Source organism: Montipora foliosa, chromosome 3 (assembly GCF_036669935.1).
Source record: "Montipora foliosa isolate CH-2021 chromosome 3, ASM3666993v2, whole genome shotgun sequence".
NCBI classification, from domain to species: domain Eukaryota; kingdom Metazoa; phylum Cnidaria; class Anthozoa; order Scleractinia; family Acroporidae; genus Montipora; species Montipora foliosa.
The window spans coordinates 65,944,822-65,964,821 of record NC_090871.1 but is presented as its reverse complement, the minus strand read 5'-3'; the positions used below and the strand labels follow the sequence as shown (position 1 = coordinate 65,964,821).

At 37.6% G+C, this 20,000-nt stretch overlaps 3 protein-coding genes across 3 annotated transcripts in view; 1 reads left to right on the top strand and 2 right to left on the bottom strand.

Annotated features, from left to right (window-relative positions):
- Positions 1 to 3,784, bottom strand: part of LOC137998009 (Bardet-Biedl syndrome 1 protein-like) — a 6,396-nt gene extending 2,612 nt beyond the window's left edge. Inside the window, exons 1-2 of the mRNA XM_068844392.1 lie at positions 3,628 to 3,784; positions 1 to 2 (exon numbers count right to left, since the gene is read on the bottom strand). The exon at positions 1 to 2 is cut by the window's left edge and continues 2,612 nt beyond it. Of these exons, the coding sequence (XP_068700493.1) occupies positions 1 to 2; positions 3,628 to 3,671 (46 nt within the window). The 5' untranslated portion in view covers positions 3,672 to 3,784. The remainder of the gene's footprint in view (positions 3 to 3,627) is intronic.
- Positions 3,785 to 3,816: 32 nt separating this feature from the next.
- Positions 3,817 to 6,930, top strand: LOC137998010 (protein DDI1 homolog 2-like). Its single transcript, XM_068844393.1, has 3 exons — positions 3,817 to 4,193; positions 5,444 to 6,159; positions 6,331 to 6,930. The coding sequence occupies exons 1-3, from the start codon at positions 3,941 to 3,943 to the stop codon at positions 6,748 to 6,750; spliced, it is 1,389 nt and encodes a 462-aa protein (XP_068700494.1). The 5' UTR covers positions 3,817 to 3,940; the 3' UTR covers positions 6,751 to 6,930.
- A 1,929-nt stretch (positions 6,931 to 8,859) lies between these two features.
- LOC137998008 (protein dispatched homolog 3-like) overlaps positions 8,860 to 20,000 on the bottom strand; it is a 37,515-nt gene continuing 26,374 nt past the window's right edge. Inside the window, exons 6-11 of the mRNA XM_068844391.1 lie at positions 17,758 to 17,793; positions 17,447 to 17,631; positions 16,454 to 16,774; positions 13,866 to 14,133; positions 12,649 to 12,821; positions 8,860 to 11,588 (exon numbers count right to left, since the gene is read on the bottom strand). Coding sequence (XP_068700492.1) covers positions 11,220 to 11,588; positions 12,649 to 12,821; positions 13,866 to 14,133; positions 16,454 to 16,774; positions 17,447 to 17,631; positions 17,758 to 17,793 — 1,352 coding nt within the window. The 3' untranslated portion in view covers positions 8,860 to 11,219. The remainder of the gene's footprint in view (positions 11,589 to 12,648; positions 12,822 to 13,865; positions 14,134 to 16,453; positions 16,775 to 17,446; positions 17,632 to 17,757; positions 17,794 to 20,000) is intronic.

Below are 20,000 nucleotides of genomic sequence, written 5' to 3'. Positions count from 1 at the left end.
CCCTATGAATAAAAATAAATAAGAAATGATAATAATTATAATGATTAACCTGTTGGATATGATGATTGTGACGATCATGATGATGAACTTATTCATTACATTTTTCTAACCCTCCTTTATACTATATGTAGTTTTTACCTTCCATCCACCCCAAACTGATCCTCAAAACCCTCAAGTACGTAATTCTCAAGAAGGGCTGTGAGCCTCCTGGGTCAAGCTGCATTTAAATGGGTTGGTGCTAGTCGTGGCTTAGGAGTGTACGTGTGGTTTGGGCTCATTAACAACACCTTAATTCAGTGAAGTCCGAAGAACAAAGTATAGGATTTGACTCTGTTTTTTGGACTTCAGACTTTTTAATTTATTTATATTTTATTTTGGGGTTGCAATGTGGCTCCGTATGCATAAGACTTCTTTGTCTCGTAGAAGGAAGTGCAAGTAAGATTTGAACGCGGTATCTCCTTAGAGCGAGTTTCAATAGACCTTATTCACGATAGCTGCCATGTTAGATTTGCCTTTATCATGCAAATTAGCTACACACTTCTGAGGGGGCAAACAACACAAGTTCGAGAGGTTATAACGAACATCTTAGCCACACAGATGATTTGTTTCACGTTCATTGAATGTTTATCACCTAAGTAGTAAAATAGAATGATTACACAAGTTACTTCAATGTTTTTTAGTGAAAAATGAGCAGATAACGAAGTAGAAAGTCAAAATGTCGGCGTCAATCAAAAGACATAAAATTATTATAACAGGTGCTTAATTCTAAATTCTAAAATGTACTTTTAGCGAAGTTAATTCAATATTTCGACCAGCCGATTTTCTGCAATTTGCCTTTATTCCAATGTTTGCGCCCCAGCATAACACACATGGCTAATTTGCATGACAATTTGAAAACCAACATGGCGGCTATCGTGAATAAGGGCTATTGAGTGTCATAAAACCAAAACCAAAGTAATTATTACTTTGGCCAAATCAAAAAGTGTCTCCCCTTCGACAGTTTTAAAAAAGATTTACAAACTCTCTCTACTAGACAGTTAGATGTGTGATTAACTTAGCCAGAGCTTTGTAACTAGTTTCTATAAGTACTATACATAACTTCCACCCACTTGCACCCGCTCTGTGATAGCAGCCAACTCGAAAGCTTGGCTCCTTTGGCTGCAACACACTTTCTTCTTTGTTATGTTTAATTCAATGTATATCTTTTTTACTCTTATTGTTGTTGTATTGTAGTTGAATAAGTGTGAATAAATTGAACTTGACTTGAGACAATCCCGTAAACCAATCAAAACTAGAAGTAATTACATGTCGCAGACACAAAGCACAGGAAAATGTGCATGCGCACGCCACAATTGGTTTTGGTTTCACTTCTGATTAGTTGAAAAAGTGGCGTGAGAACTTTGAACCAATCACTGAGTGAAGTAATCATAAACCAAAGCAATTCGCTAATTACTTTTGACACTCAATTGAAAACCGCTCTATTCAATTTTCATTGTTATGACCACTAAACCACAGACGACTATGCGAAAGAGTAACAGGGAAATATGTATTAAAGAATTGTTTTTGCATTTTTCATTGCACCCAATTCAATATTCGGTCATCGTATGACTCCCTAACACACTTTACTGGGCTAATAATATAATTTTATAATTCTCCCAGTATTAAAGAAAGAGTATTAAATATTTTTAAATACCCTCGTAGAAACTTGTAAAGCATCTGCTTACTGGTTTTGATTGGAGCCAAAGCCATTAACAACCGTTTTAAATGTGAACAACTATTCTATGATTGCTTTTAATCGTATGGTTGGGTCACCGAATGTCGACTTTAGACTTCAGAATATATTCATTCAAATTCAACACCGGCTCTTTTCGTGCAAGAAGAATAATTTATTTATTCAACTTCAACACCCAAAGTTACGTTTTATGGAACGAATATATTTATTCAACTTTAACAAAAATAGTTTCAATCAACAAAACATTTTACTCAACTCTTTGCAAGTTCCTGGACATTGATAAATTCTTATTCAACAAAGTGCCGCTGGCCTTATTAAAGGTGTCGCAATAGGCGAATATTCAGGCATGGCTACGGGGTTTTATGGTCAAATCTCGCACTCAGTTCTGTTTTCTTTGTCTCAAAAGTCTTAAGGGGGGTTTCTAAACAAAACAATACTCAAATTCAGCCATAAAGCCTCCTAGCCATCTGCGAAGATTGATATATAGAACGTGGCTTATAAGACTGCTTAGAACAAACTCTTCCAAAACAACATTTGAAGTAAGCATTGATAAATTCAAACAATGCCTCAGAGCATGTGGCTATCCAAATACAATCATGGAAAGGTGTCTGCTAGAGGTCAACTTTGCCTTTAGACCATCGGCTCTAACACAAAAGAAAAAACAAAGGAGAGGTTTTTGCGTTTTGCCACTACGCACCACCCGGGGTCAAAAATCTTAAAAAGTTATTGGTAGAACAATGGAACATCATAGAAAATCAGCCTATGCTGGGTTGGATCTCCTTAAAACCTCTGATATCATACAAAAGGGGTAAATCCCTCAAAGACACACTCATCAGAGCCAAAATATAGTTTCTTTTAGGCTCAAACGTGATGCAACCGCAAAAACTACACTGAAGGAGTCCGTCCATTCCTGGGCCATCATACTGCTTTTCAATGTGCTCTTCACGCTCTTCTTTTTTAAGAAGGGGTAGTGGGGGGGGGGGGGGGGGTAGGGAGGTGGAGCTTTGTTCCCGTCCTTGCGAAGAGTTGAATGTAAATGAATTGTTGAATGAAAATACTTTTGTTGAAGTAACTTTGTAACTTTGGACGTTGAAGTCGAATAAATATTCTTCTTGCACAAAAATAGCCCTTTTGAAGTTGAATGAACATATTTGTTGAATAAACAAAGCCCGTATTGAAGTTGAATGAATGTAGTCATTGAATGAAAACATCCAGTGTTGAAGTTGAATGAACATAGTAGTTAAATGAAAATATCCTGTGTTGAAGCTGAATCAATATAGATTGTTGCATACAAGTATACATTGTTGAATTTTGCAACAAAAGGCCAACCATAATTGTAGCATAAAAAATCATCGAAATACTGTGAATGTTAGAGGCAATCGGCTAAAATCCCTTCGAACAAAGTGTAGGCTATCCGTAGCCTCTTGTTCTATTATAATGGGTGCATCTACGCAAGATTGACAAGCAAATCAAAAGGAGTTTATATGAAGGACTTATATCATGCCATTCAAGCCTGAATAATTCAGACTTTCCTTCCTTTACTGTCTAAGTAACGTTTATATCTGCGATTATCTAAAATTTTATCACGGAAAGCAATCGTTGCTAGGATAAAACATTGTCGCTAAGCTCTTTGCATTTACTTTCTGGAACACTGGGCAAACGTTTGGTCGCAATACGTTTAATAATCCACGGATTTGATCAGATATCAGCGATACGAACCACTTCAGTCCCTTCGTAGAGGTATTTTCAGACGGACAGTACAAGATGACCATAGCGCATCTATCAATTATCGGGCCAGTCGCTCAGTGTTGTTCGAACGATGTGCCAGTCTTCACGCCAATACAAACTAAAAATTTCACCCAATAACATTAAAACCTATCAGATAAAAAACGCACCTTTGACCAGACCCATCCAGAGAAGAGTCTGTATGAGAAGTCATATTTTGCGAGGAAAATAATCTCGATGCCAAGACAATCTTGCAAAAATCCTCCTAAATGTTATGTCCCATGTAACCATGCAGGTAGCCTGGCAATTTAACCCAGGTTTCCTCGTTTACTTTTTGCAAAAGAGTTTGGGAACGGACTTAGTCACAATTACTGAGCAATTAAATTATTTCGGTTGATTATACAATAGGTTTGCAAAATTAATTCCTGAAGGTACTTTCGCACTGCTAATACACGATTGCACATTTCATCGTTGAACAGCAACATGAAAGTCACCGTAACCTTAGAAGGCGATCAAATATATAATGTAGATGTGAGCAATGATCTAGAACTGGACAATTTTAAGGCACTGCTGGAGTTCGAATCGGGCGTTCAGTCGTCCCAAATCGTGATTTTTCACAACGGCGTACAACTCCGAGACAACACAAAGACGCTGGAAGGCTATGGAATCAAAGATGGCGATGTATTGTTGATGCAACGTGTCATGCAAGCCACAGAACCTCTTCGACAGATGTCAGGTCAGCCAAGAACTGTTATCGCTTGAGTGGGAAAAAACGTCAAATTCTAAGAATTTGGGATGATGCTTAAATGATCATCCTTACAAATCCTTTAACTTAAGTGTAGAAATAACACTTATCCTAAATTTAGCTGACAAATCTGTGTTGAAGATTTTTTCAGTTGTTTAAAGTTCCCTTTTGATGTATACGGTCGTAGAATAGTTTTTTAATTCCACATGCGCAATTTGTCCTATTTTGAAAGATGACGTCATTTCACATGTGCTGAAATAGACCAGTCTAGTATGAATTTTTTGATGAGATTTATCAATATTTCATTTGGTGTAAAAAAAAATGCAAAGAATTGTCAGTATAATTATTAGGTTCAATAATATCCCCAAGCAAACTATGTTTCCAGGATTGAATGTGATAAGATGCATGTGTCCTCATGCCACTCGCCTCAACTTTGACATCAACCTGTGTTAAAAAACAAAAACAGGCAAGTGTACTCCAACACTATTCGTTAAGTCAACATAAACAATTACTAAAACTCTCAGTTAAAAATTGCACAAAAAATTTTTGACTTTATTCTTTAACCTCAGATTCAAAAGGACACTTTGTTATCCAATGAAGCATTGATCTTCGTAGTTCTGAACGCAATTTTAGCAATTGTGTAGAAAAGTCTGAAAATTTCAGGACTTAAATGGGGTACCGGTGCCACGCTCTAACCAACTGAGCTATGAAGCCGCTGACGTTAGGAGCTGGTCATTTGTGGATTCAATTTTTCAGGCTTCTCTACGCAATTGCTAAAATTGCCTTCATAACTGCGAGGATCATAGTTTCTCATGATTTCATATCTGCAGTTTAGTATATGATTCATTTCATATCATTTCATTTACATTTTGTTATGTTTATCAAACTTGACAGGGCACCTTATTATATTTCCAATCCTGGACGAAAAAAAAAATACAGGAACAATCCTGTTTCATAAGTTATACTCAAAGACAACATCAAACACTAGTCATAGCCTTGGCATTTCAGAAAATATAAAAAGGATTGTTCCTGTTTTTTCCTCGTACCCTCAAGGTTTTCACTTTTTATTTACACATGTAATTCATCATTGCCCGAGTGATCATAACAGCAGTAACCAATTGTGACAGGCTGATGTCTAAGAATGACCTATAAAAAAGTAGGCTGTTGCAGAGAGAGAAAGAGAGCGAGCTGACTTACAGTACTTCCAAACACCACTTACACTGATCTTTTCCTTTGTATAGGCATGGGTCCAATAAGTGGGTTAGACTGGGGAAGCATACAAGTCCCTGGCCAATCCCATCCACAGTCACCACAGAATCAAACTGGCCAGGCACAGCCCCAGCCGGCAGTAGTCGACAGAGATAGTCCACAGTATATAAGAGACATGTTCTTAGCTGACCCCCATCAACTTTCCCTGCTAAAAGAAAGAAACCCAGAACTTGCTGATGCACTTTTAAGTGGGAATTTACAAAATTTTGCTCAAGTGCTCCAAAGACAGCGTCAGGAAAGAGCTGATAGAGATATGCAGCGCATTAGAACCATGAATGCCGATCCACTTGATCTTGAGGCCCAGAAACAAATTGCAGAGGAGATCCGTATGTCAAATGTAAATCAAAACATGGAGATTGCTATGGAGTATTCTCCAGAATCCTTTGGCAAGGTAGTCATGCTGTACATAAACTGTAAGCTGAATGGTCACCCTGTGAAGGCATTTGTCGACTCAGGAGCACAAATGACATTCATGAGTGCGGCTTGTGCAGAAAGATGCAACATCATGCGACTGCTGGATCAGCGATGGGCAGGTATTGCTAAAGGTGTGGGGACACAAAAAATTGTTGGACGTGTTCATGTGGCACAAATCCAGATAGAGAAGGACTTTTTGCAATCATCTTTCTCTGTAATGGAAGATCAGCCAATGGATTTAGTTTTGGGACTCGACATGTTGAAAAGACATCAGGTAAGAAGTTTAGCTTGAAAGCGGTTTTAGCAATGATGGTGATGATGAAGGAAGTTATTGGGGAAGTACCAAATGTTCAAATGCTTTCGATATATTGTATAACTTAAGGTCTGTTTTGTCATATATTAATTAATATAGAATCTCAAGAATTTTACTTCATCAAATTTTCAGTGTTGCATTGATCTAAAAAACAATGTACTGCACATTGGTACAACTGGGACAGAGACTCCATTCCTTGCCGAGTCTGATCTACCTGTGACTGATCGTCTAACGTTTAGTGACAGAGAAGAACAGATGACTCAAGACAAGCAGCTGGCAGAAATGGAAGATAGAGAACTGGCAGAAGCAATGTTACGATCAGCAAACAGCAGCTCCCAAGGGTCAAGCTCTTCCTTTTCTTCCCCGTCTTCATCTTCTGCAAGTATGTCTGGAGCAGCTAACATTCCCGAGGCAAGCATTCAGAAGATAGTAGATCTTGGTTTTACGAGGGATCAGGCAATTTTAGAACTTCAGAGAACCAATGGTAATGTTGATATTGCTTCTGCTGCACTGATTGCAAGGTCCCTTTCATTTCCACCACAAACAAGATGATAAATGCTAACATAGGATTTTTTGAAATTTGGAGTGGCTTCTTAATTGCTTTTTTTTTTTAAGTTCAAGGATTTTATTTGGTTCAATAGTAGGCTTCTAGGTTACAAGGTTACAGTTATCGCATTTTATTAACATGTTGTGCATTAATTAATTTGATTAAAGAAGAGGTTTGACCAGTGATGTTTGTTTCAAAATGCTTGTTGTCTTGTTGGTATGGGTTTATCACATCTCAGAGGGCTAGTAATCTCAAAGGCAACTTAAGCCAATTGACCTCTTTTGCTTGTATCTCTTGTTTTCTCATTTCAGACCATGTGATGTTCTCAAGGGAATTTTCCTTTTGCTTTTTCATACAAAAGCATGCGCATAATTTAAGGCCCGTTTAAACGATTCAACATTTTGACCAACGTTCGTTCTGCCAACAAAAGTTGAAAAATCAGAGATTACTACTAGTCTAATTGAAGGATAGTATCCTGTATGAGAATTTACAGGGGTATTCATGCCCTTAATACTGTGATTCTGCTATCAGACAACCCCCCCCCCCCACCCCCACACTTTCAGTTCAAGTCAAGCATACCCAAAAACAAGACTGTAGTGAACACAAGGGTTTCAAGTAACCTACATCTCACAAATGGAGTGGTTATCAGAAAATTTCGAGATATGAAGAATTAAATGAGTCACATTATTTTCAGATGTTTAATTTTCAATAGCTGCTCAAGTTACTGGCTGCAATTCACACAAGTAGGGTGATTATAAGAAAATTATGATTATTTATGGCCAATTCTCAACCGTAGATATATCCAAATTCTCAATGACATTCTATAATTAGAAAAGAGAATGTTAATTTTTTTTTACAGCTTTTCAAGTAGTTAACGATAACTTGCATAAAATACTTCCTTGTTTACCAAAGAAGACTATGTTCTTAGAGCTGTTTCTCCATTCTAGATACGGCACCTAATCGTTCCCAGTTGTTGCTCAGAGGCTGCTCTATCTTTTTAGCTACATTTATGGTTTAGTGTTAGTTTCTGTAGATTTGGTGTTGTTGTTGTTGTAATTTCCTGCCATTAAGCACTTAAGTTTGTTTTTATTTTGTTACACTGTTTGTGTGGACATTATTGATTGTTTGCATTTAGTATTGTTGTAACATTTACCCGTAATTTAAAATTCTAACGGCAATGTATTAACATAAGTTCAAATTGTAACATTCACTCAAATTCAAAATCGCAATGTAACGAACACTTGCAACTGAAGGTGATCAATTGAAACAGGTCTTGTAAACTCAAAGTTGTCCATTTGTTACGAATGTTATGGGATTATATCAAGCAAGCTGAAAAAGATTCAGTCATTTTTGTGACTTAAAAAGTTACCATGGCAACACGAAAGTCCTGCAAGAACACCCCATATTTTGGCTTTGGCTGCTCATATCTCAAAAACAAACTGGGTGAACCCATGTTTTTCTTTCTGAAATATAATCAGCATGCCAGAATGAAACTTCCTGCAAAGTTTAAAAAAATTCTGTGGAGTGGATTATGAGCCACCTTTAATAATTGAAAATTTAAGGCAGCTCTAAATCTGCTCCACATAATTTTTTTAAACTTTGCAGAGAGTTTCATCTTGGCCTGCTAATTACTTTTGTGCAATAAAAAATTGGGGTAACCAAGTTAGTTAAAGAGCAACTAAAGCCAAAATATGGGGTGTTTTGCAAGGCTTTCATGTTGTCGTGGTAACTTGTTACGTCACAAAAATGACTGCATCTTGTTCAGCAATAATTGATGTTTCACGTGGTACCATAACATTGCTGTTACGTGATAAAATGTTGTAGTGTCAATCCTTCTTATAACAAGGTCTCTTGAAAGTGTTGAAACTGGTTTGAGCCACCTTAATGGGGACAGGGGTTCTCCATTGACGAGGAAAATCGTCTGGCGTTAGACATAGTAAAATACTCTGGCCGGTTTAGGCCAGTTTGGACATCAAAGGGTTAATTAATGGAGTTTGCTTGACCTGTGTTGATGTTCATAAATATGTAACAAGAGAAATGGAACGTGAACTAAAGCAAAAATTCACAATGTGAGTTCTTTGGTCAATTTAAAACAAATGCACATCACACTTCAACATTTTACTTACTAAATTTTATTGCTTAATGACGGCAAATTACACTAGTGTAAGAAAACCTCTTAACAGCAAATTTCAACACTGACTATTTTAAAAATAACCAAAATTTTGGCTAGCATTTTTAAATGAGTGGTGCATATTGATAAATAAATCCAAAAATATACAACTCAGCACGTGGTGTTTGGTTCTAAAAAGGATGCACCCTGACTTTACTGTCCTGGCATTCAACAGACTATTTTCTTTTTTATTACTAGGGTCAAGAAAGTGCTTAAACAAGGCGTACAATCCTGCACAAAATTGTTGAGACACTACTTCCTTCTTCTTATCTAAACCAATTCTTTCCACATAGGGATATCTCGGTAATTTGCACTTCTCCTTCAAAAACTTGTTAATAATTAAGGAACCCAACAGCATATCAAGACACCGATAAAATGTCACAAGCATGAGCTTTAAACCCAATAAAACACTCCTCATTAAAATTCTGTTTTTGAAGCCGTTAAAAACACTTGGTACGTGTTTTATCGGGTCTAAAAGCACTTGGCTACACCTTAATCCTGATGAAACACTGCTGCTCGTTTGTTAAACAGTACATAAACAATATCACTTTGGTAAGGAAAGGGGAAGGGAGTGTTTTAGGGCTTTTCTTGTAGTTAGTCTGAGAGAACTAAACTTCAGAAAGGTCTCAACTGACTGCTTTTGTCCAGGATTGTAGGCCAAAACACCAGGCCCTGTTGCTCGAAGCCTGGTTAGTGCTAATCGTGGGTTAAGAGGTATCAAAAACTATAGGTTTTCATGGTATTTAACGCTAGTTAGCGCTAACCATGCTTCGAGCAACCTGGGCTGGGATAATGGTAACACATCAGATCCCAACCATGCATGTGTCCATGTGTTGGCTGAAATCTTACCAACAAATGACTGACCCAATATACACTACAAATACATCTGCCAACATAACTACCAGCACAGCAGAAAACATGGTGCAGCACAACATCTCCCCAAAATGACTGCTGACTGCAGACCAATGGATTTTTGGTGCATTGGTTGAATGCAATACATTACCCATATTACAGTTGAGGATTAGTTGCCTTGCCTAGAAAGACACAAGAAGCAAGACTGGGAGTAACACAGATAGTGATAACATTCTTTAGCCCATTTGCAACCATTTATGTACGTAAAAAAAAACTTCTGAGGCCATTGCATTGCGATTACCCATTATTTTCAGACCTTGCAACACTTAAGGTGATTCCCTGGTTTTGCATTGCGCATTCCTACTGCGCACGATTTTTGCGTCATCAGCACGCGCACATAAGCGTGCGCGCATACAAAACATAAGGGATTTCCCTCAAACTAAGCTCGATAGCGAGATAAAAGCTCCTTTTCTCTTCAACGAGCACGGTGACCCCCACTTTTTATTTTATAAATTCAATGAGAACAATATCCGCAATAACTGAGAAAAAATTTGGCAGAAATCTATAGCTACTTTTTTGGCAAATGAAATAAATGCTACAGATAGAGACGTAACGGGCCCAGCAGAGCAAGTCCAAATTATGTTTCCTTTAAAGGATAAAAATATCAATTAATAATGCAGGGTATTTGAAGCCATTTTTTCTGGGACGTAGATGAATGAGCAATCAAAGAAAGTCGAACTCTGTGTGATATAGCACGCCGCATTGAAAAATAATCAATCTTGTTTGTTGTGCACTGAGATAACCAAAAGTCACCTAAATAACCATATTTGTCAGCATCGTGGCATGAAAACAAGCACGGTGACCCCCTCTTTTTATTACCTTTTTAACATCTCCTTGTACTGTAATGTCATCATACCAAGTTTCATCGGAAATCTATGACGGGTTCTTTTACCCGAGAATCACCTTAATGAGGAACTTTTTCTTCTATTTTAACTCCTGGCAGGCAGGCATTTCAGAACTTGAACCCATTGATCCCTGAGAGTGAGACTGTCTAAAACCAGACAATTTTACTCTTCAACAGGGGGTACCCTAGGGCACCTGAGGAATGATTGGGTTCATAATACTGGTAATTGTCATCTGTTCCCCAGAGCATGTCAACAGGATCTGGATCTGATGTTCTACTTTAAAACAAAGATGCAAATTGAATTTAAACCAAAACAAATAATATTATTCTTATTTGGGAAGTCTTTACAGTTTGCCCAAAATAATATTATTATTAATATTAAAACTACTCTATTTACAATGCTATACCTGACAAAACCTTAAACAGAAACTTATAAAAATACCCTGCAGTACTATAGACTTGTTGTCAGTGATGTTCTACGTTTTTCCATTGCTTAAGTCGTCTTATTTGGCCAGGGAATAATGCAGACTAGTCTGGGTTTGAGAGAACTATTCAGGTATTGGAAACAAAGGCTCCCCTGAAGGCCCAGGTATTCTAACAGCCTTCCAATTTATAAGAAACAAAATGAGGGCTCCTACTCCATACACAGTTAACACAGTAACTAAAGCTTTTAAGGTTGTCCAACCAGAGGCTTTGAACCTTGCTGGAGCAATTAAGCATAGCAAAGCCACACAGATTGACAAAGTGAAGAAAATTGACACGGCTGTGTTAATGGCCAGGATTTGCCCAAACTTAGCAAAAAGCTGAATGGTTGTCACACACAGAGGTATGGATGCCACAACTGTTGTAATGGCTGAGCTAACGATTGCTGTTCCTACGTGGGACATGGCAGCTACAGTTCTCCAGCCTCGAATTTCCTGTCAAAGGGGGAAACACAGTTGACTACACATTAAGAAATGAATTTATGTGTAATTAAATTCCTAGCTGAGTCTAAACCATCTTAAGCGACCGGTGAAATTTCCACAAAGGACCCCAGTTGTAGATAAAACTATCCACTGGATGTATAACTAACCAGTATACAACTCTATTAGTTTTAATAGCATCTGCTACATGGGGTTGAGTTTACTCACATGGCAGAGTTAGGGACACCTCATTTAGTCTTCTAGTGCTGCGGCACTAATTGGGAACATTGTACATTGGAACCAATACAAATTAACTAACATGAAATTGTAGGTTGGTTTTTGAGGAGAAGGGAAAACTGGAATACCTGGAGAAAAACCTCTTAAAGGACCAACAAACCCACTCTACTTATGATGCTGAGTTTGGGAATCAAACATGGACACACTGGTTGGAAGCAAGTGCTCTCACTACTGCAGCAGCCCTTTAGAATCCTTTCCACTTCATAGTATTGTCTGTATTCCCCAAAATGGTGGCATTTTACTTGGGGTGAAGAGCAAGATAGAAAATCAGCCTGCATCTTCATACTTGCATTTTTGGAGGTATCTGCAAGTAACATGGCCCTGAATAACATAACCCACTGTCAACAAATTACCCAGTCCAACCTGATAACTGTGCTACATGTAAATGATCACAAATTCTCATCCAAAACTACTGTAGGCTAAAAGCCTGAACATGTTTGTTTCTCAACTCTCCTTTTAATGGTTTTCCACGTTAGCTCTACATTTTAAAAAATCCATCCAAAACCCAGCGCTTACTCCAAATTTCGTTAATCCCTTTGCCCTGGCTGGGACATTAAAACGCCAGGACACAATCTGCCCTACCCTAAGTTCCTCAATCCTTTAAGACAGCGTGCAAAGCTCGTGGGAGGTCTAACCAAGCCACAGGTCACAAGGGAGGGAGAAATACAAAATGCACTGCACTTTGTGAAGTTCAGGATCATCTCAAGGCTAGCAAACTCCACCCCAGGAAATTGCAATGACTTCCAATAAAATAACAGCAATCATAACAAATAAATACCTTTGATGTGGTGAGATCTGGGGGTATAGCATTTCCTGCCAGGATGTATCCTTCTACAAGATGGACACAGTAATCGACAGATGTCCCAACTAAGATGGAAAGAGAAATGGCCTCCACAGCACCAAGTTGCCATGACGCAACATAGAATATTGCCACCACCGAGGTCAGAACACCTAAACAAAAAGAGAAAAGCAAGTACATGGTTTAGGATTTATATACCCACACATGGTGGTTTACAATAATTATTATTCTTTGTCTAGGGTGAGTGGCAACCAATATCGGTCCATATTTTATCTCACCCAACCTATGAATGTATGTAAAAGGAGGACAGACCACAGCACCAGGGTTCTCTCCCCAATTCAAACATGAGGCCAATAAAAAAATTAATCTCTGTTAAAACCGGCCAGACTTAGTATTTTACTCTGTCTAACGCCAGACGATTTTACTCATCAATGGGGAACCCCTGGGAGTCAATGCGTTAAAGCATACATCCTGACAAAGAGTGTTAAAGCGCATCCCGTCAAAAACAGTTTTCGTTGATACATGTAATTCTCTCTACCTACACTTCTCTGCTCCTATACAAAGTCAGCAAAATTTATTTTATCTTGCTTTTCAATATTCCATCGCCATAAAACACTTGAAATCTGCACAATAATATTTGTGTTTAAAGACAAAAATTTATATCTTATTAGATGCTTTGGTGTGTAGTATCGCTAAGTACTTTTACGAGTTGTGCTGTATTCTGACAAGCCCGCAAGGGCGAGTCAAAATTCAAACAACGAGTAGAAATACATATATCTTATTAGATGTTTTGGTGTGTAATATCGCTGAGTACTTTTACAAGTTGTGCTGTATTTCCTTGTAAATTTTATTCCAACATTTTTAGTGTTGAAGAAGCTCGAATAGGCAAAACATCCACTTGAATTAAAGACCTCCTACCAGAAAAGTTTGCATCTTCTTCTGTTTATTCAACCTACATATATATATATCTATATAGGCAATAATTATATATATCAATATAGAGTGAAAGCAGTGGAGTAAACTTCTAACTGGTCCGACTCGATTTAATAACATTTCGGCTGTTCAGCCTTCTTTAGATAAACATTAAAAACTAAAAACTATTTAATATTTATTTACAGATTGTAAATAGTTTTTAGTCTTTCAGAGATCTCTACGAGAACCTGTGTCTACGCTATATTGTGACACGATCCACATACCTAAAATTGTGATAGAAACAATCAAAGTGAGAAGGCCATTTGCTGTGAAGATAGCCACAGATCCCAGACACAGAACAATTGAAAAGACAATTCCATAGATGGCACTGTTGATAGCTATGACCTCTGTGAAGGTGTTCACCCATTCAGAACTGGTCTGGAATGCAGAATGAAATCCTTTGGGATACGTCCGAAGTTCTTCCTTTAAGAACTTGTTCCATTTGTCAAAATCTTCCACTCTCTCCCAAGATGACTTCCCTGAGAAGACAGTCTACAGGAGAAAATAATTTTTTCAGTGTCTGATTAACCTTTCGTCACTGCAAGATTTGTCTCACACTGAACAGTCAGAAAGATCGTTTTGCTTTATAAAGAATTGTAGTTAGTCTAAGAATTAATGAATAAATCAATGAATAAATCAATGAATGCGTGAGTAGGTGAGTACATGCATTGAGTGAACAATATTAAATTTTAATGAAAGGCAGCAAAGAAGTTCACTTCTCGTAATAATTCAAGTTAATGATTTAAAATAGAAGTTCACAGAGATGTAACTCTCCAGCATCTCATCAATATCACAGTGGAGCCCTGTTAGAAGGTACCAATGTCTGACTTCTAAATTTCAAAACCAGATACCGGTATGTTGTAATTTCTCATGTTCTTTGCAGTGCCTCCCAAAATTTGTAGAGTGATATCATTTACCAAGACACTATATTTAACAGCTCTACACCAACCTGATACACTGAAGGTATAAATTGAGCACAATGTATTTCAATGGTGTAAATTATGACAGAGGTATTAAATATGTTCAGTATTAGTTGCTTTCTAGGGCTAAATAATTTCATGTAATCCAAAAGAAAAACATTCTATTTTGTGAAAGCTAATTGGAACGTCACATGTTGAGTGATGCAATCCAAGGTCTTTTACCCAAAATTTACAAAATAATGTAGCTTTTGTGGTTGGCCATTTTTTAAAGAGATGTACATGTACGGGTATTACACATGAACAGGTTACATGCAATTGTGTTAAGGTATTTATTTTAAAAGAGAATTAACTATTGGAGGGTAATGTGAAGTGCTATATTCTACCCATGTAAACCACGTGAGCATTAGCCCTACTAATGGAATTGGGCCCACACAAGGACAGAGAAAAACTCTGACCAGGGTGGGAATTGAACCCGCAACCTTTAGGTTAGATCACTGCTGCTCTACTGACTGAGCTACAAGGTCAGACGGGAGCAGGTCATGGGAATTTAAGATGTCAACTTCACTGCAATGAATATGTACAAGTACAAGGAAGGGTTACGCTTTTGCAAATGCTGGCCGTCTAGCACTTTTATTTCAACTGAATTAATAGTTAATTCTGTTGAAATATAAGTGCTACATGGCCAATGTTTTCAAAAACGTAACACTTCCTTGTATTTTTAGACTGAGTAATGGACAGGAGGTGACATAAGATAACTAACAGAAAAAGTTAAACAGTATTCTTATGAACTTGATCAAAAGATCGAACACAAGTGAACGTTGGTTGCTTTCAAAATTGTTGGGAACAAAAAACCACTATACATGACAGTACACTTCAAGCACTTTTCCTTATTTTACCACCTGTTGCTAACCTGTTTTAGGATTGCAAGCGAGAATTTTTAATTTTATTTTACCTCTAGCAGGGCCATTAAACCCTTTGACTCCCAGGGGTTCCCCATTGACCAGTAAAATCGTCTGACATTAGACAGAGTAAAATACTAAGTCTGGCCGGTTTCGGCCGGTTTGGATGTCGATGGGTTAATGGAGACATGGTTTTTCAGTGAGTGATTAATGAAATTGGACAAAATACAGGATTATGCCACGGCATGGTAAAAACAAATGAAGTGTCACATGACAATGAAGACAAAATAATTGGACGTGTGGCACAGGATGTGCATGTATGCTCAGAAATGTCCTGGTCCTTGAGCTCTCCAAAACATACACAAAACAAAATTTCATCCAAGATAAGAGCTCCCATAAGGCAGGCCATTGTGCATACCCCTGTCATGTCTTTGCACACAGCTTTGCTCTGTGGGTTCAAAAGTAGTCAAACTTGTTGAAGCCACAACATTTTTATATTTGATATTAATTTTTGGACTCCTGAATTCTGACTCCTTACTTCTACACTCTTTCAAATTTACTGGCAAAACAGTTTTGATTATAATAATGAGCACAAAAAAATTTCAGCATGCTGATTGGCTGAGAGCATGTCAATTAAATGAAATAGTTGCATTGATAGCCAATCAAATGTGACCCCTGGATGGTGCAATACATGGTGTAATTTTACCATGATTGTGTGATATGCATACGGTGCTTCTGCTTAACTATCTTCAATTTTTTTCATGTATATTATTAATAATAATATTGTGCAATTTGGAATAAATAAGTACTAAACGGGCTCTTGCAATTTTCTGTGTCTTTGAAAAAAATTTACTTGTGCTTGTTTGAATGAAGCAAAGTCAAAATTCGCCAGAAATAGTGCAATGTAAAATTAAGGAACCTGACCTGAATAAAATCCTGCAACAAAATAGTATACATACATGTAGCTGCTAAAAATAAAAAAATAGTATTTACCGATTCAAATGCCATCTTCATCCAATAAGTACCATTGGTATAATCTCCATTAGGTGCAGACATCTGCAGCAGCTTGGCACGCGATTTGCCTGAGCTGAATTCAGGTACTTTGATGTCTGCGCAATGTTTGCCCCAAGGATCATGGCGTGAGCCTTTCGGGAAAGAATCTATAATCCAGGAAGGGAAACAGTCTGCACCTCCAGGTCGAACCAGTTCAGAATTATTGCTCAGTCTTTTACACAGTTTGCATGCATACTTGAGGAAATTGAGATGTTCCTTCTTCACCATCTCAGAAAATGCGTAATCTGGAATAACGTCACCCTGAAACAAAATATCTTGATTGAACCTCTAGAAAATTCAATTCCTCTGTTACAGAGATCTTAGGGCCCGATTGATTGACCCTATTCTGGAATAAGAAAACGTGAAGTGATGATTTCAAACGGTATGTCTGGCATTTTGAAGCAACAAGGATGATAAAGATACGTTTAAAATAGTGTTCGACAATTTTCAAGTGGATCTCCACAAAAACGAAGGATTTCTAATTTCTATTCCATGTATTCCTATTCCGGAATATGGTCAATCGAACGCACCCTTAGTTTCAAATATTTTTTTTTAGTTTCAAATACTGCAAAGACTCCAATTTTTTAGTTGTCCTTTAACCATATCATTCCTGATCATTTCTCTACTTTTATTTTGTAAGAGTGCAAATGGCTCAATGAATTTTGCTACATTGACAATGCTCAAAGTAAAAACATTTGCTAGCCTTACCAAAAGTGTTCAGACTGAAATTGATTTAGTTATCATGCTGGGGGCAACTTTGCCATTCTAAGTCTTCAAAAAATAAAGTAATTAAGATTCAAGGATCATACATTGAACTGATAACTCAAAAGAAAAAAATGCCTGCTGAAGTTACAGAAATATAATGTACTGGTAATTGTCAAGCAATGTCCTATAATTGTTTTTATCTTTGATAGCTAAAAGTTTATAAAGTACCTTCTCTGTAAAAACACTCTCTCTTATAATCTTGCTGCGATCAATGGCCTTCAAACCAAGTATAACATAAACTGTGGCTGATGAATCCACGATGGGTTTAGCAATGGGGTCACAGTTACCAGGACAACGACGAGGCGGTGTCCCTCCCTCAGGGGGTTTTGTTGTGCCAACATTCCCAGAGTTATCTGTGTTAAAATATGACAAAGCAACAAGTTCAGTGCCTACAAAAGAAAGTTGCAAAATTTTGAATGCCACTTGCTATATCATGGAGATGCAGTAAGTTTGACAGCCTCACTAATGACAGCAAATACCTGACTTGGGTCTCTTTGGTGCTGGTGGTGGATTTTCTGTAAATTTATAACAGTAAAAAAGATATTAACAAGTTAAACTTTGTCCCTTATTGTGATTCGGTCAAAATGAGTAAAAAAAAACTTCAAACATTCTCATTCAAAAAACGTTTCCATTAGTCTTCTATTTTAACTTCCCAAGTATTTTTAAGTACAAAAAAATATCTACAATACAGCTGTATGTCAGCTTGGACTAGAATTTTTTCCTTCTTGCCTTGCTTTTATTCACACCAAGCACATTCAAGTCAGAACTGCACTAAATGGGAACTTCTGTATTATTATTGCATTATTACAAGCTCCCACAGGGGTGGCAAATACTGTCCTAAAAATTCAGTGACAAGTCTCTCTAAATGTTGAGTACTTTTTGAAGAATTCTTGCTGTCTGCAATCCAAATTTCAACATTATATTAATCTTAATTCATGTTATTGTCCCCTAAACATAAAATAATCTCATTATCATAAATTATTTGCTACAAGTGTGCATTATTCCATAATCTTCTTTACCACATTGACTCCTGAACTGTCCTCCACTGACGAGTAAAATCGTCTGCCATTAGACAGTTAACCCATTGACTTCTGGGGTTCCCCATTGACGAGTAAAATCGTCTGGCGTAATAGTAACAGAGTAAAATACTAAGTCTAGCCGGTTTAGGTCGGTGTGGGTGTCAAAGCGTTCACCCATTGATGAGCAAAATCGTCTGGCGTTAGACAGAGTAAAATACTAAGTCTGGCCAAGTTAGGCTGGTTTGCGTGTCAAAGGGTTAAATCTTTTAACCCTTTAACTCCCAATAGTGCCCCTTATAGATTTTACTCTGTCTAACGCCAGACGATTTTACTCGTCAATGGGGAACCCCACGGGGCTGAAAGGGTTAACAACAGCTAGATTCACTCAAAAACTATGTCCCCATTAACCCTTTAACTCCCAATAGTGCCAATTATAGATTTTACTCTGTCTAACACCAGACGATTTTACTCGTCAACAGGGAACCCCACGGGGCTGAAAGGGTTAAATGTCAGTCCTAGGGGTCAATGGGTTGAGCAATGCTAATAATAATAATAATAATAATAATAATAATAATAATAACAACAACAACAATAAAATAATTGTCGCGGCTAATCGCCGTCGCAAGTACAGCAACGACACAGCTCAACAAGGTCGAACCGAAAGCATACAAAGGCGCCTCTGGCAGCCACTATACGGTCCATGTGTGACCTTGGAGCACAGCTTACAGCCAGCTGGAATCAGCTGTATGTTGGTTTTTGCTGAGGGGGAAAAACCAGAGAACCCCGAGAAAAACCCTCGAAGCAGAGAAGAGAACCAACACAAACTCAACTAACCTGCGATCAGGCTCTATTTTAGTTTCGCGTGGTACGTAACGTGGAGTTGGCGAAAGGAAAAATAGAGCCTGACAAAATTCCTCTTCGCAATTCTTTCCGCCCACTTTTTTTGATTGATTGACATGCCCTTCATCGGCCAATCAAATTTACTTCCATTACACCAATACACGCGTGGACGGCAGATTCACACTATTTTGTTTTGACCAGAGTTAATTACCGTGGGAGGAATATTATAAACGAATTCGAAAGTTAACGTTGGCTTTAATTTGAGAAAAACAAATAAAGCATGGGGAATGTTTTCGACCGCTATGTTGCGGCAAAGGCCGGTGTAATTCTCCCTCCGAACTTCACCGAATATGCATCCTATTTAAGCTTGACATCTTAATTTGTAATTTAGATAACCTAGCATTTTGTCGTTGAACGGTTTGGCAATAGATTTTTAAAGAAAAAAAAAAGAGAAATATATTATTCCTTTAACGTGTTTGCCCATGAAGGTTTCTTTGGTGATTTTTTCGGGTAATATCTTCAGTTGCAGTGTATTTCTAGAATTGCGCGCAGTAAACTCATGATAAGTTTGACTGTTAATTTTTTGATGGAGTACGAACAGTAAGATGCACTCGCAAAGTTTCTTTTATTGTTGTACAATTGATCTCTCTGAAAACATGCCATTTTAGTTTCTGGAGTGCGAGTTTTAAGTTAAATCAACTGGAAATATTATGAAGTGTGCAAACAAACCGTGTCATGTACAGTAAATAAATAAAGCCGTTTGATACACAGATATTCAAAACATGCATTTGTGTAACTTGCGATTTTATCAGCATCTCCTCCTGTTGATATATATCTCCCTTGTCTCATCCAGGAAACCAATA